General features: G+C 36.1%; 2 protein-coding genes across 2 annotated transcripts; one reads left to right on the top strand and one right to left on the bottom strand.

Annotated features, from left to right (window-relative positions):
- Positions 1–1,072: 1,072 nt before the first annotated feature.
- On the bottom strand, positions 1,073–12,990 carry LOC124534192 (zinc finger protein 135-like). Its single transcript, XM_047109902.1, has 16 exons — positions 12,370–12,990; positions 12,013–12,238; positions 11,184–11,473; positions 10,718–10,862; positions 10,451–10,608; positions 9,949–10,092; positions 9,238–9,425; positions 8,751–9,102; positions 8,553–8,639; positions 7,454–7,574; positions 5,603–5,667; positions 5,170–5,264; positions 4,968–5,088; positions 4,108–4,329; positions 2,675–2,820; positions 1,073–1,418 (listed from the first exon to the last, which is right to left on the bottom strand). The coding sequence occupies exons 1-16, from the start codon at positions 12,493–12,495 to the stop codon at positions 1,298–1,300; spliced, it is 2,607 nt and encodes an 868-aa protein (XP_046965858.1). The 5' UTR covers positions 12,496–12,990; the 3' UTR covers positions 1,073–1,297.
- A 409-nt stretch (positions 12,991–13,399) lies between these two features.
- Positions 13,400–15,840, top strand: LOC124534422 (COP9 signalosome complex subunit 7a). Its single transcript, XM_047110296.1, has 4 exons — positions 13,400–13,728; positions 14,147–14,399; positions 14,898–15,118; positions 15,563–15,840. The coding sequence occupies exons 1-4, from the start codon at positions 13,534–13,536 to the stop codon at positions 15,713–15,715; spliced, it is 822 nt and encodes a 273-aa protein (XP_046966252.1). The 5' UTR covers positions 13,400–13,533; the 3' UTR covers positions 15,716–15,840.
- The last annotated feature ends 987 nt before the right edge of the window (positions 15,841–16,827 follow it).

Below are 16,827 nucleotides of genomic sequence, written 5' to 3' on the forward strand. Positions count from 1 at the left end.
CGTTCTATACAAGCGCCATCCGTCGATACCTAGAGATTGTACAGTTAATTACAAAAACGCTTCCTGGAGCTGTTACAAAAACTTCATGATATGTACAATAGATTACACTAGTACCTAATCCTCGAGAGTACTCTTAAACTACGCTAATGTACACTGAATCCTACTGTCTTTTTACACACCAAACGCTCCGATATTAAATACTCTAAATTTTAGAGCATTCGCCTAAACACACTATATTACAATAGGCTCGCTTCGTCCATTTATTATCAGTTATTGCCATGAAATAATTATAAGTAGATAATTCTCTCTTAATTAAGCTAAAACGACCTACCGTTGAATCCGTTAAAATAATAAAAATTAAGGCTCTATTGTAAGGCTGTCGATCGACGTCTATCAAATAAAGCTCTCCGATCTATTGGTTTGGAATCTAATTAGGCTTAGAACGATTTTATATTAAGTCTAGTATCTCCAGTCTATAATTAAGATTGGCTCACGATATTGGACCGTTCGTTCCTCATCTACATCCAGTAGCGGGATACCTTAGACGTTAATTATTGGACAACGATTCGACTACAGATACATTCACCCGGGAAGGCGCGCCCCTCCACTTCAAATTACGATCGGGATACATTAGTATGAGTGAGTGACGCTTGTGTAAGATGTCTTAATGCATATTATACACAACATAATATGGGCAAATATGTATTAGTATCTCTCAGACTTTACCCTTAGGTAAACGCACGCGCAGTAAGACATCTTGTAAGGGGTTGTCCATTAATCACGTGATCTTTTTTTAGTATTTTTTAAGCCCCCCTCCCCCATTGGTGATACGTGGTGAGGTTTAAGACCACCCCCCCTCCCCCTTCTCAATATCACGTGTATTTTTAGTACCTACAACGAATCTTAAAATTTTCTGAATATTATCTTAATTTAAATACAGGTATAAACTATAATCTTATTTTATTCTGAAATTAAGGACCATATTTGTTTAAAAATCGCGCATATGACGAAAAAATAAATACACGAGATATCTTTACTACACACCCCCTCCCCCTTGTGTTATTTTCGTGATTTTTATCAAACCCCTCCCCCCCCCCCTTTCAAGCCTCACGTGATTAATGGACGATCCCTAATCAAGCAAACCGAACGCAAGCGTACTAATACACGCCAATAATTTGGAGGAACGCGCCTTCGTGAGTGAACAGATCTAAACTTTCAAGTAGGTAAATGAAATGTCGTCGAGTTTTAGTCTTTATTTCTTGAGCCAGACGAGCATGTCGTCCGGTTCCTGCTTGGCTCAGTCCAGCTGCTGCACCTGGACCACGGACGTCGGCGGCGGGATGGAGATCTCGTACTTGATGAGGCCGGTGCCTCGGCCCGTCGATAGCATCAAGCCGCCGACCTCTTTCACATCTCCACTAAAATTTAAAAAAGTAACAATTATTAACAACAACAGCCTGTAAACTTCTCACTGCTACGCTAAGGCCTCCTCTCCCTTTGAGGAGAAGGTTTTGAATATAATGTTGTCTTAAATTTTCGCGATTATTACACATTTAAATAAAACTAATTATAACGCGATGAATCGCGTGTATTAATTATTTTTAAACATCCCGACGTTTCGAGCACTTTGCAGTGTTCGTGGTCACGGGTAGACTAAGACTTCTTAGTCTTCTTAGTCTACCCGTGAATTAATATACGCGATTCATCCGTTATAATTAGTTTTATTTTAAAGGTTTTGAATATGTTCCACGACGCCGTTCCAATGCAGGTTTCCTCACGATGTTTTCCTTCACCGGCGAGCACGAGATGAATTATAAACACAAATTAAGCACATGAATATTCAGCGGTGCTTGCTTTGGTTTAAACCCGCCGTCATCGGTTAAGATGCACGCGTTCTAACCACTGGACCATCTCGGCTCTCAACAATTATTAAATCAATTACGAACTACTGATATTTTAGAAGACCAACAGCAATACTTTGACGACCTTCATTTTCACACACGAGTGGTGTGTACACCGGTTTTCATGGGTACGCCACTCTGAGGTCCCGGGTTCGATTCCCGGCCGAGTCGATGTAGATTATCATTAGTTTTCTATGTTGTCTTGGGTCTGGGTGTTTGTGGTACCGTCGTTACTTCCGATTTCCATAACACAAGTGCTTCAGCTACTTACATTGGGATCAGAGTAATGTATGTGATGTTGTCTCATATTTATTTATTATTTTAATACTTCTTTTTCACAGTTGGTATAATGTGCGTGCGTGTCGCGAGCTATGGGTGCGGGGGTGTACGTACGCGTGCTATGTGCGGGGGTGTACGTACGCGTGCTATGTGCGGGGGTGTACGTACGCGTGCTATGTGCGGAGGTGTACGTACGCGTGCTATGTGCGGGGGTGTACGTACGCGTGCTATGTGCGGGGGTGTACGTACGCGTGCTATGTGCGGGGGTGTACGTACGCGTGCTATGTGCGGGGGTGTACGTACGCGTGCTATGTGCGGAGGTGTACGTACGCGTGCTATGTGCGGGGGTGTACGTACGCGTGCTATGTGCGGAGGTGTACGTACGCGTGCTATGTGCGGGGGTGTACGTACGCGTGCTATGTGCGGAGGTGTACGTACGCGTGCTATGTGCGGGGGTGTACGTACGCGTGCTATGTGCGGGGGGGTGTACGTACGCGTGTCGCTTGTGCGTGAGCTGCGCGGCGAGCGGCTTGCCGTCGCGCGACACGATGTGCAGCGGCGAGCTGAGCAGCGTGCGGCGGCCCGCCACCGTGCCAACCACTATCTGGTTGCCGATCACCTGCCCCGAACGATTCGTAACCTACCACAAAATCATTATTAAAATTCCGAGATCATATATCACTTAAACTCAAGTAACAGCCTATAAATTCCCACTGCTGGGCTAAAGGCCTCCTCTCCCTTTGAGGAGAAGGTTTGGAACATATTCCACAACGCTGTTCCAATGCGGGTTGGTGGAATACACATGTGGCAGAATTTCTATGAAATTTGTCACATGCAGGTTTCCTCGCGATGTTTTCCTTCACCGCTGAGCACGAGATGAATTATAAAGACAAATTAAGCACATGAATCAGCGGTGCTCGCCTGGGTTTGAACCCGCAATCATCGGTTAAGATGCACGCGTTCTAACCACTGGGCCATCTCAGCTCATAGCTCAGCTTAAACTCAAACTCAAATATCTTTATTCAATATAGAAGCATTACACTTTCTTATTGATGGTCAATTGAAACACTACCACCGGTTCGGAAAGAAAATACCCTGACCTGAGAAGAACCGGCGAAAGAAACTCAGCGGTTTTTTTTTTTTTTTTTGTTTGTCTTATGTATTATATAAATAAACAATTTAATATGAGATGAAATAGCCAGGAGGCGATCGTTTCATTCCCAAGGTGTGCTGTCGATCATAAACTCATTAATTGTATAATAACCTTTTGCACACAAGCGTTCCTTAATAATTTTCTTAAATTTGGCAACAGAGGCATTTTGAACTAACTATTACATATTCTTAAAGTGAAAAAAGTAAAGTAAAGTAACAGTCTGTAAATTTCCCACTGCTGAGATAAGGCCTCCTTTTCCATTAAGGAGAGGGTTTGGAACATATTCCACCACGCTGTTCCAATGCGGGTTAGTGGAATGCACTTGTGGCAGAATTTCAATGAAATTAGACACATGCTTGCACATGCATTACACATGCAGGTTTCCTCACGATGTTTTCCTTCGCCGCCGAGCACGAGATGAATTATAAACACAAATTAAGCACATATATATAGCGGTGCTTGCCTGGGTTTGAACCCGCAATCATCGGTTAAAATGCACGCGTTCTAACTACTGGGCCATCTCAGCACTTTATATTACATATTCTATGTCATATTTATTATCTCCCCTCTCATATTGAACTAACTTGTTCTCTTACTAAACTTCTTTCATCGAAGATTGTCTGTAAGAGATAGCTTCGAACCATAAGACTGCTTATCCGCGCCCTTTCTTGATTTATGTTATTTTTTGTATTCTTGATTTATGTTATTAGTTATTTACGTTTTGAAATAAAATATTTAAATGAAAAATGGTCGTGAAACTTCTTGTGTACTTACCACTTGTATGTGTGTAGGTTGCTGATGATCCTGTTGTTCTAACTCTAGGCTGTTCTGGTGTTGCACTTGCTGTTGATGTTGTTGCTGCTGTTGTTGTTGCTGTTGTTGTTGTTGTTGGACTTGTTGCTGTGCTTGCTGTGCAACCTGTTGTGCTGCTTGTTGCGCTGCCTGCTGTGCTGCCTGCTGCTGTGCTTGTTGCGTCGCTTGTTGCTGTGCTTGAGACTGAAATTAAATGAACATTTTTAAATCATCACCAGTTCTGCATACAACTTTAAGAGAATTATGAAAAAAGAGAGAGAGAGAAAATAAAAAAAAACACAATGAATCTCCATCTCTATTGCAGAGAGGAGACCTTAGTACAGTGATGCCCATTTAAAGGCACTTACTACACTTTATTTTAGGGCGTGAACTCTTTTCTTCTATGTAATGGGGAAAAATAATAGAAATACCGACAATCTGTACAACTTAAAGCACTTATTGGAAAACTGTAATTTTGCTGACATTTGTACATTATCGTAAGAACTCTTTATCCATTAATATTATTTGTTTCAAATTTTACATTGATTTTTTTTTATGTTATAGGTTGGCGGACGAGCATATGGGCCACCTGATGGAAAGTGGCCACCATCACCCATAGACAATGACACTGTAAAATATATTTAGCATACATTGTCAATGTGCCACCAACCTTGGGAACTAAGATGTTATGTCCCTTGTGCCTGTAGTTACACTGGCTCGCTCACCCTTCAAACCGGAACACAGCAATATTGAGTACTGTTATTTGGCGGTAGAATAACTGATGAGTGGGTGGTATCTACCTACCACCAAGTAGATAGCTATAATTTAAAGGTGTTACTCACATTTCTTGGTGGCAAGTCCATATGCTGCCGCTGATGTAACATTAGATGATTCTTTTGGAAGAATGCTTTACCACATTGATCGCAAACATGCGTTCTTAATGTACAACTACCCTCTGGATGTCTGCAAATAAATAAAAATATTATTATTAATTAACATATATTTGATTTATGTAACTAAACTACTTCAATAGTTATCTTATACCTCCTGTGATGTGCTAATAATCCATGCTTCGCAGCAAATCCTTTCCCACAGTCCACACAAAAGTGTAACTTCGGCCGAGGTGTAGATATGTGATTCTGCAATAAAGAAATTGGTTTAAAATTTACCAATATCAGAATGTTTATATAATTTGAATACTACAGTTTTAAGAAACAATAACTTAATAGTGATTTACATTAACATTCATCTATATTAATATTATAAGTGCGAATATAAGTCTATTTGTCTGTGTGTCTTGTGTGTCGCTCTTTCCACTGAACCGAATTCGATGAAATTCCGTATGATGAATATTTCGACTCCAAGGGATATAGGCACACTTTTTCATGCCTTATAACTAATGATCACCAAAGACGTGAACAAAGCCGCAGGTGACCACTAGTTATAAATGTATCTATTTTTATCGTATTAAACTCACTGTTGCAATTACTTGTGTATGAACAACGTTGTTTGGATTAGACGATATAATTTGAATGGGTTGATCTGGAACAAAGAAAAATAATTAGTTAATGTTCGTATAAGTTACAAAAGATTGATTTCAGAAGAAATCAAAATTGTATTGGAATAAAGCTTTATAAAGATCTAATTTTCAGTACATTTTACTAGATTACTTGTAGATATGTCGTTTTCAATAGTCTACTAAGGCGACCCTTTCTTTCTCGTTATGCGTTTTCTTAAAACCTTACTATGCTTTACGTTTTCTACTATTGTGTGCTTATTATGAGTTTTCCACAACTAACATATCGCAGAATACATTTATGTATTCATGCACATAGATATTTGAGAGATAAACCATCATTGCGTTATGAGTCCAAGTGACAGTTATTTATACGGACGATATAAGATGTATTCGGCATTTCTGAGACTTTGCAATTGAAGATAACTCATTCGGTAGCTGCAAAGCGACTATATAGGGCGAACGGTAACGCCTTGACTGCATGTGACGCGACCTAAGGCGAAGGCATATCCTTCTTATTTCTGTGCGAATTCAATTTGGTGACGACTTTCAAAAGCACATGATCGGCCTAGTCGTAACGATGACGTAAACTAAATAATAATTTTACATAATCCACCCAATTTATATATTTAGTAAATTAAGGTATGAATTTCATTATCATCAGCTCGTAGCATTTATATAATATATGCGAATGTTTTAGAAAAAAAACTTATAAGAAAACATTCGCAACGCAAGTGGATCGAACTGGCGACCCAAGAGCGATCCAATAGGTTGGCTACTCAGTAGTACAAGGGACTAGCGATCGCCTAGGCTGGTTACTCAGTGTGCGTAGTACAAGGGACTAGCGATCGCCTAGGCTGGTAACTCAGTGTGTGTAGTACAAGGGACTAGCGATTGCCTAGGCTGGTAACTCAGTGTGTGTAGTACAAGGGACTAGCGATCCCCTAGCTCGGTTACTCAGTGTGTGTAGTACAAGGGACTAGCGATCGCCTAGGCTGGTTAGTCAGTGTGTGTAGTACAAGGGACTAGCGATCCCCTAGCTCGGTTAGTCAGTGTGTGTAGTACAAGGGACTAGCGATCGCCTAGGCTGGTAACTCAGTGTGTGTAGTACAAGGGACTAGCGATCCCCTAGCTCGGTTAGTCAGTGTGTGTAGTACAAGGGACTAGCGATCGCCTAGGCTGGTAACTCAGTGTGTGTAGTACAAGGGACTAGCGATCGCCTAGGCTGGTAACTCAGTGTGTGTAGTACAAGGGACTAGCGATCGCCTAGGCTGGTAACTCAGTGTGTGTAGTACAAGGGACTAGCGATCGCCTAGGCTGGTTACTCAGTGTGTGTAGTACAAGGGACTAGCGATCGCCTAGGCTGGTTACTCAGTGTGTGTAGTACAAGGGACTAGCGATCGCCTAGGCTGGTAACTCAGTGTGTGTAGTACAAGGGACTAGCGATCGCCTAGGCTGGTAACTCAGTGTGTGTAGTACAAGGGACTAGCGATCGCCTAGGCTGGTTACTCAGTGTGTGTAGTACAAGGGACTAGCGATCGCCTAGGCTGGTTACTCAGTGTGTGTAGTACAAGGGACTAGCGATCGCCTAGGCTGGTTACTCAGTGTGTGTAGTACAAGGGACTAGCGATCGCCTAGGCTGGTTACTCAGTGTGTGTAGTACAAGGGACTAGCGATCGCCTAGGCTGGTTACTCAGTGTGTGTAGTACAAGGGACTAGCGATCGCCTAGGCTGGTAACACAGTGTGTGTAGTACAAGGGACTAGCGATCGCCTAGGCTGGTTAGTCAGTGTGTGTAGTACAAGGGACTGACTGTGCGAGGCGTGCTGCGCGGCGGCCACGAGGCCGGGCTGCAGCGCCGCCGTGAGCGCGCACAGGTCCGTCACGCACGTGCGGTCGCCGGCGTGCAGGCGCACGTGCAGAGACAGCGCCTCCTGCGGACAACACACACTCGTTACTAACACACACCAATACGCGGGACTCCAGCTACGCGGAAGGTTACGTGTTTTTTTTGTTTTTTGTTTTTTTTTTTTTTTTTTCAATTTTGTTTGTTCTCACCAAGCTATTAGGCTTGACGGTGAGACGCGCTCATTTTGTTTAAAATACAAAAATAATGGTTCACAATAAAATTAAAAAAAAAAAAAAGAAAAAAATAATCAAACATAACATCTTCTTCTTAAAAACATAAAAGTAAATCAAAAACTATAACTTATTTTTAATATTATAAAGTTCACTGCGGTCTTGTTTCACGATGACGACAGGTTTTCGTCGTTGAGTAACAAGTCCCTGAGTTTTATTTTTAACATTTGTTTACTTATTTTATCATTTTGCCAGTGAATTACGTTTACGACAGCCGGAGGACTTTAAAAACCAAAAACTTCTAATAACTAATATTTTAACTAAAATATAAAAAATACAACTAAACTTATTCTAAGAAACAATAGTGATCGATTATACGTAGTATCACATATTGAATCATCTTTAACTAATTAATTTTTACTATTTAAGATATCAAAACGCTGATTCAATTGTCTAATTGGGGTCGTACGCCGTAGCGGCGACATCCGGCGGCACCCTCATATGCAGCGTATGTAATAAGTGTTACACTCGAAATGTACACAAGATAGGGGCATTTTACAAACTACAAACCCTTTAAAGTTATTGTGAATTTGACTTCTCCATTTTATTATTTTTTTAGTTTTGTTTTATAAGCCATATAATTAATTCAATGCTTTAACATTAAAATAAAAAAAAAAAACAATTCTATTCAAAACAATCCACTACCAAATAGACGTTTTAATTGTACCATTACTACCAACATTTCGAATGATACCACATTTAGTGAGATCAAGCAAAATTTAAACCTATGCCTTTGATTTCGTGTTAATACTTGATTTCATATAAATAAATACCTTGGTATTGAAACAAGAGCCGCATTCGGGGCAAATATATCCTGGTGTTGCCTTTTCCGTTATAATTTGACCGTCAGCACCAATGACCTGTAAGTAAAAATACAATTTATGTTATGTATAAAAATAAATGTTATATATATCATCATCATCAACAGCTTATATCTCATCATCTCTTTACATAATCTGACTAATACTCACTTGAACTATTTGTGGTTTAAAGTCATCCTGTTTTATAACAGTTGTTTGTTGTTGCTGCTGTTGTTGTTGCTGCTGCTGCTGCTGTTGTTGTTGTTGTTGCTGTTGTTGTTGCTGCTGTTGTTGTTGTTGCTGCTGTGCCTGTTGCTGTGCTTGTTGTTGTTGCTGCTGCTGCTGTTGTTGCTGTTGTTGTTGCTGCTGCTGCTGCGCTTGCTGTTGTTGCTGTTGAGTTTGCTGCGATTGCGGTGAGCTGAGACAATGCCTCGTCATCTTACAATGCTGTTGTAATTCTGATTTACATTTGAAAGCATCACCGCAATCTAAACACGCAACTGTGCCTTCTCCCGTGTGGATTCTATAAACAAACAAAATATTTCAATTCCTGTATAAAATAATTTTATACGGTACATAGATCATTTTTATGTTGACTCATTTGTCTTATTAATACAACGTTAACTTAATAAATGATGATGAAATCATTTATACTTACTTCATATGAGCTACAAGCGTCCTTTTCTGTAAGAACTCTTTACCGCAGACGGGACAAGCATGCGGTACTCTGCCGTGCACTCTGCCGTGGTTAACGAGCTGAAACTTTCTAGCAAAAGCCACTCCGCAGTCTGGGCATACGAATGGGGAGAGTGAGCCGTGAAATCGACTGTGCATAACCAGATGCTCCTGAAAAGATACAAATTTTACAGCAATTAGTAAGTATCATAGTAAGCAACCGCAGTTATCACTATAAAATATGTATATATAGACGGATACAACTTAGATGTAGCATCGGCAATTTCGATAAAACCGATTACTGCCGATTTATACAACTAATACAAATAGCTCCCTATCGCGCCATTTGACGCTATTCGTCGCTATATATTCTCGCGTCGTTAAATCCGTGAAAGCAAGTGCATGTAAATCGACGTGTCAAATTGACGAATATATTAGGTCATATGATATTACAAATTATTACGTTTGTGTAAAGATCATATTCACATAAGAAATAAACATTGGTATTTTGGGATAGCGTACATAATTCGGATGTGATTGGTTTTACGAATTTTACAACATAGATGTTGTGTCGTACTATACATACTTTGGAAATATTAACCATATTCAAATATAAATTTCTCTTCCATACCTATGATTTCTAAATTATTTCTTAATCATTCAAATGTCTTTAAGATTTTATTCTTCTAGTTACCTTCTGCGCAAAGCTTTCCCCACAGTCTGTGCACACATAAGGCCGCTCGCCAGCGTGGTATTTGCTGTGCGTCACGAGGTGGCGCTTGAGAGGGAAACCGCGACCACATTCACCACACACGAAGGGACGGTCGCGACTATGGACCTAGAGTAATTAAATAAATATTAATCATCATTTAGTAATATACATTAAACTAAAGTAATACTAGTCATATTTTTAAAATGAGAAGCAAAACTCTGCAACAATTACAAGTCATTAGTCATACTTATTGAGAATTATATGTATAATAAAAGTTTAAATTTGCCTTCTTATCACTCATTATTTGTATGCTTCCATTATTTTATTTATTTTTAATTTTCAAAATCCAACTGCTTATTGCAGTGATAGCAATCATACACCATATAAAACTACACAATTGTATGTCCCAATTCCCTTTATATAACCTGTGATCATATGTCAAGATCCAGATACTCTATACTCAAAGATTTTATGCAGTACTTACTCTTGAATGCGTAACAAGGTGATGTTTGAGTGTAAATGCCATCTTACACTCATGACACCGATAAGGCCGCGCTGCTGAATGTAGCAGTAAATGTGTATTAAGACAATGTTTCCTCGCAAATGCCTTTCCACAATGTCCACAAACATGTGGTCTTTCACCTGAAAACATACAACATAACATCATATAGACATATTATAAAATATTGTTATTGATTTTACTCATAAACATAATCATGCAAAGTAAATCATTCTAAGGATAAAATCTTACCAGTATGAACTCTTGCATGTGTCGTAAGATGGTGTTTCAACAAGAATGATTTGCCACACTCATCACATGAGTATGGTCGCTCTTTCAAAGGAGGCACTGCTGTCATCACTGTGTTGGTCATCATATCAGTTTGCGAATAAACTGCCTGAATGACAAATAAATTAGCATTAGTAATTATTTATAAGAAATAAAAATAATTAATTAAACAATATTGTTTTAATGGAACACAATTGAACTGATGTTTATTTATTCATTTATACATATTGCTGTTTGGTCTTTTAAATAAATTTTTTGAAGAACATCAAACTCTTAACTTAAAAACTAAAAAAATACAATAATTTAAGCAGTAAAAAAGAAATATTAACAGAAAACAATGATATGTTTATGTAATGATTTAACTTATCAACAACAAAAAAAATGTTGAAAAAACAAGGGTTGTAGCAACAACAATAATCGTCATACTCACTTTTGGAGAATTATTTGCTGTACCAGGTTCCTGCTTAGCATGCAAAAGATGGTGTTGATGAACGGTAGTTGTTGGTATTGTATCAGCTTGTGATTGCTGTACTGTTGCTTCTGCAAGACTCTTCAAGCCACCATTCAATAGTGTATGATTTAATTGGGAAGCATCTATGACTGGTGTCGCAATGCCTTGAGCTTGCAAGGCACGTTTCATTAGGATCTCATTACATTCTTCCGCAGTAAGCTGTATGGGGCCAATGGGTGTCATGAAGGGCTTTGATGCTAAATTTGTTGCTGAAAATTTTAATTGAGTGATTTTAATTTACACAAATTAAATGAAACATAATATTTGTTTATATTCAAATGCCTAGTAATTTTATTGTATAAATAGTTAAGTATTTGTCACAGCCAACCAATTCAATAAGCCTTTTAATTAACAGCCTAGCCTTTTTAGTATGCAATACTTTTCAATTAGTGGCCTGAGTAACATTAATCCAAAACATTTTTTTATAACTGAAGTCGTAAACAATGACTCTCTACTACTATAAAAGTTCTTCTGATCCATAAGTAAATATGCTAAAGAACAGCGCATGGAAGACATGACTAATTAATCAATTTATATTAATAGTTGGTGAGTTATAGAACTTGACATACGGTAATAATTTTATTCATCATTAACTATTTATTCTAATTATATACAAACCTTTTTTTGTATGTTAGAAAAACAATACTGAACTTACAACTGACTAAAGATATAATACAATTTTAATTCATACTTTAAAAACTAATTACATTAATTTTATCTTTAATTATTTAAAAAGTCTTATGCTTACTTTGTATAGTTGCGGTTTGGTTTTGTTGGGATACCCTATTTAATGTATGAGTTGGGGTTTCATTTAAAACAAACATGGCTCTACGTCCTCCCACTGGTGTTCCAGCAGTCACAACCCTTGTTACTTGTGTTGCTGCATTCGTCACAGCTACAGCAACAGTTCCCACTTTATCTTGCACTTGGGGTGACTTATTGGACATAACAGTTAATGTTGTTTCTGGTGATACCTAAAAACCAGGAATAAATATTAATAAACGAATAGAAACTAATTTTAACGGATTTCTATATTGTTTTTAATATTATCATATCAAATCAATCAAGAAATTCAGTAAATGTTTTAAATAAGGATTAAAATTACCGTGTTTCCTAAAGTATAACTCAAACTGCTAGGAGTTTCCACCTCACACTTGGTGAGATCTGCGGTGCTTGTGAAGCCCCACGAATATCCGAAGCCCGAAACATTATTCGGCGTTGGCATACACATTTTCACGAATATATTTTTACTACATAAATTACTAAGTCAAATAACACACATCCAATGTTTGAATAGTAAACACTACTCATGACAGCTTTGCCATTACGAACATGTACGTACGCTTTCACAACTACTAACACACAAGTCACACAACGCACCCATCAATCATAGCGCCGAAACATCTTAGTTAATTTTAAATTAAACATTGTTTTAAACATTTATTTTGTAATTACGAACTGATTACTAGTATCTTTCCACCAAATGTTGTAAAATAAACTCATCAACTCAATGAAAAAGGCGGCACAGGACGCTAAAGACTACATTGACACACACGTAATCCGAGGTTAACGACACATACAACAATCTTTCTAATATATTATTGAGCTACATAATCATATTTACTAGCGTAAAATGATACAATAGCGACAATTATTTATTGCATTGGACGATTTCATGAAAACAATAATTTTATCGCACACACAAAAAACCGAACGCCATTTTATTGTTTATGGTTTTTTTTTTTTCTTTTATGTTCGGTCTATAGCAATGATATAAATATTTTAAATCCAGAAACGTTCAAAATATAATTTTAATAAAATTCAAGTGGATTATTCATATTTTAATAAAAATAGAAGAAACACTGATTTGTGTAATAAATATTATAATGTTTATAACCATAACGTATACAAATTAAATATGGTAATTTAAACATTTTATATTAGCGTATTAACCAATACATTTTCATGAATACTTTAGGATTATTTATATCTAAGTTTTTCAAAGTCATATATTTTGTCTGTAATAAACTGAGTTATCGTTTTCATTGAAGTTAAAAAAACGTTAACTATAAGCTTTTATCTATATCTACGAAAGGTTTAGTAGTACTTATTGTCTATTGATTGTTAAATGTTAATTAATCAAAGTCAAAAACTTGTCAAATTATTGCTGAAAAGTGAGACTCCACAAAGAAAAGTTGTAATATCAGTTGTTTAATATTTTTCTGATATTAGATACTAGACCGATACGTGCTTAAATCAAAAAATCACCATGAACGCTATGTCAATGGATAGAGATGAGCCTTCTTCCTTATTATCGTTTTCTACAAATCATCCTTTAGAACAGTTTATTTTACTTGCTAAAGGTGCTAAAGGATCAGCATGTGCAGAACTTATAAAACAAGTGCTAGAAGCACCAGGTGTTCATGTATTTGGGGAACTACTTGAAATGCCTAATATTAAAGAGGTTGGTTTTTCATTACTATAATTTCCTTAAAAATCGCCGGTAGGTATAACTTATGCAGTGTTGTCATGTGTTTTGCATCTTAATTCGCGATGTCCAACCATTCTTTTATATATACATATATGAAATCATGATTCCCCGAGATCATTTCCAAGATATTGTTATTTTACATTTTGTGCCACATCTCTGATTGGAACAAACTCCTTAAATTTTTGCAAAATGTACTAAGACATTGTGTGCCGACCTCAAATAAAATTGGGATAAGGGGAGGAGGATGAACAAAATCCCAAAAAACTACTAAGATATCTTAAACTCAGATATAAAGTTGACAGTTAAATTCTTTCATAATTTTAAGTCAGTTTCACTTAAAGGTGTTAGTAGTCACTATAAATTCTTAATAATGTCCCTATTCAAATTTCAGTTGGAGACCGGACCATTCGCTACACATTTCAAAACGCTCAATCTATTTGCGTATGGTACATATAAAGAATATCTGGAAAACAAATCTGAATATTTAGATCTTACTCCAGTACAATGCAAAAAACTACAACATTTGACTATAGCCACACTAGCAACACAGGAAAAATGCATCCCATATAGTGTACTATTAAAAGAATTGGATATTAAAAATGTTAGAGACTTAGAAGATTTGATCATAGAAGCCATTTATGCAGGTAATATTTTACATTAATTCCATTTCTACCATAATAAATACACATACTTTATATACTACGCCTTGCAAATAGTATTTGTATCTATTTGATTTGTTTCATTTGTCGTAAGCCATAAGTCTAAGTATCTGCATGATTATTGTCTGGAATATATAATTTATAATATTATAAATTTCACTATATGTATTTTATGTGAATAACAATGCATGCTTAGTAGTCTTACAAAAATTTTAAATGGCACATAAATAGACAATTCAGTAAATATCAAAATATGCATCAATTATATAGATTATCTGAAAATTCTAAAGAATAGTATATAATATAAAATATAAAGAGGAATAAAATAATGCATACATCATCTATTATATAATATCTATTTTGTTTTTTTCACTGAAGGCTACTCCTAAGATAAAAAATAGACAACAATTTTTTTCTGTAAAAATGATTACTTGTTGTTATAATACAATTGATAAAACTGATAAAAAATAAAAAATGTTTCAGATATAATTCATGGTAAGCTTGATCAAGAATGCAAGCGTGTTGAAGTTGACGTAGCCCTTGGGCGGGATGCTAGATTAGAAGATGCAGCTGCGATCGCCGATGTTCTAGCTGATTGGTGCAATGCCTGTGAAGCAGTACTCAGCTCGGTAGACAGACACATACAGAGGGCTAACCATCACAAACAACGTGCAATTAGACATCACCAGGCTATAGAACAGGAGGTTTGAATGAGTTTATTTTAAATACAATGAATGTAAAAGGATTGACTTGTAGTACTGCCTTTTATGAATTTTAGTATGACAAAACTGTAAATAATAGGTGAAAAATAATTGCATAAGTAATTCTTCCTTTTCAAAAAAAAAATAACATGTTTATATATTAGGTTTAAAGAATAAATTTTCTTGAGAGGTATTATAACTGATTTAAAATAGAAACCTCATTATGAAGATAATAAATAGAATTATAAATTTTAAACAACAATCTTTGAACATATTTCTGATTATATGTAAACACACCATGTTATTGGGAGTAGTTAGACTGTTATGTTACCTTGTTCTGAGCATTTTGCACATTGTGTGGATGTTTCTAAATTTACACTTTTCAGAAGCATCAAGCGAATTTTTAAAATTTTTAATTTGGCTGTATAAATTGTTTTCTTTTTTCAGATTTTATACATAAAGAAAACTTTAAAAACTCAAGCTGAAAACGAAGAATCTGCCTCGGGTGGTGGCAGTGAAACTCATTCTGTGCCAAAAAAGAACTCTGGCAAGGGCAAAACTCCTCGCAATGCTGCAAAGTTTTGGCAGAAAAACACATAATAATTTTCTAAGAACATAGTTTATTTTTTGTGATATACAATAAAAACCTTAAGGTACTTCTTACTGTATTCATGTTAATATATCCTTATTAAAGTAATTTGCAACAAAAATGCTATCTTCATCTTGTAGATTACATTTTATTTTATATTCTTCCAAACCAAATTAAATAAAGAAGATTTTTATGTCTTTAAAAATGTTTAATGCCTAAAAAGATATGGTCAAAAAGTAGTTGAAAATTTTAATAAATACATAATATTTGTAAATATAATGAGGATTTTCCTTTATTGATAAATATTAATTAATAGTACTTATAAAAAAGTTTATTTTGCATAAACTGTTCAGTTTTATTTATTTCTAATCTAATCTATTAGCAGCGGAAAATTTTAAACGACCCAAAATATAATGGTTGTATACACTGTATTGTCACATAATACACAATATCAGGGCTGTTGCTTTGCCTCGAGAGGCATTTTAGGGCAACACTTAGAGTATCTATTAAGCTAAGTCTAAACGTACGTTGATATAAATATTTAAGCTTAAAAGGCAATTCAACGAGATTAAAAGGAGGAAAAAGCTTCTGAATTCATATAGATACGAAATCAAGAACATAAATTAAAAAACAAATTGCGATAATGGAAATCAAATAATTCTCCATTTGAATAGGGTGATGGCATATATTAATGTAATATAGTGAAAACGTTGTAATTATTAAAAAAGGGGTAAGGGTCGAAACGTGCGTTAACTTAATTCAGCCTCCCTTCATTCCTCTACAGTCTTCTGATATGAGCCATTGCGCTTATATTATTTAAATACTTTCATGTCGGTTCATATTATCATTATTAATACATATTATAACAATATTTTACTTGAGGTATAACATCATTGAGCGCAATATTTGAAAAATTTAAGGTGATGCATGCACCGCTCTTAATTTTAAGAAAAACGTCTTTTGACGCAATGAGAGTGAAATTGCAAGGTCAAATTTGAGTGCAGTGCAACTATAATTAAATATCTACTTCAATCTATCTTACTGAATTTTTTAAACACTTAAAAGTTTTATTTCAACCACTTAACTTTTCTGTGTTTTTATAATTAATTATTTGAGCTAAGTT

This window comes from Vanessa cardui, chromosome 12 (genome assembly GCF_905220365.1).
Source record: "Vanessa cardui chromosome 12, ilVanCard2.1, whole genome shotgun sequence".
In the NCBI taxonomy this organism is placed as follows: Eukaryota; Metazoa; Arthropoda; class Insecta; order Lepidoptera; family Nymphalidae; genus Vanessa; species Vanessa cardui.

Bases quoted from the DNA above. Each gene is read 5' to 3' on its own strand.
- LOC124534422 (XM_047110296.1), top strand. From the start codon at position 13,534: ATGAACGCTATGTCAATGGATAGAGATGAGCCTTCTTCCTTATTATCG. The intron at 13,729-14,146 runs GTTGGTTTTTCA...TTCAAATTTCAG, and splicing joins AAATGCCTAATATTAAAGAG to TTGGAGACCGGACCATTCGC. The intron at 14,400-14,897 runs GTAATATTTTAC...AAAATGTTTCAG, and splicing joins CATAGAAGCCATTTATGCAG to ATATAATTCATGGTAAGCTT.
- LOC124534192 (XM_047109902.1), bottom strand. From the start codon at position 12,495: ATGTGTATGCCAACGCCGAATAATGTTTCGGGCTTCGGATATTCGTGG. The intron at 12,239-12,369 runs GTAATTTTAATC...CCTGGTTTTTAG, and splicing joins GTTATACTTTAGGAAACACG to GTATCACCAGAAACAACATT. The intron at 5,089-5,169 runs GTATAAGATAAC...ATTTATTTGCAG, and splicing joins TTATTAGCACATCACAGGAG to ACATCCAGAGGGTAGTTGTA.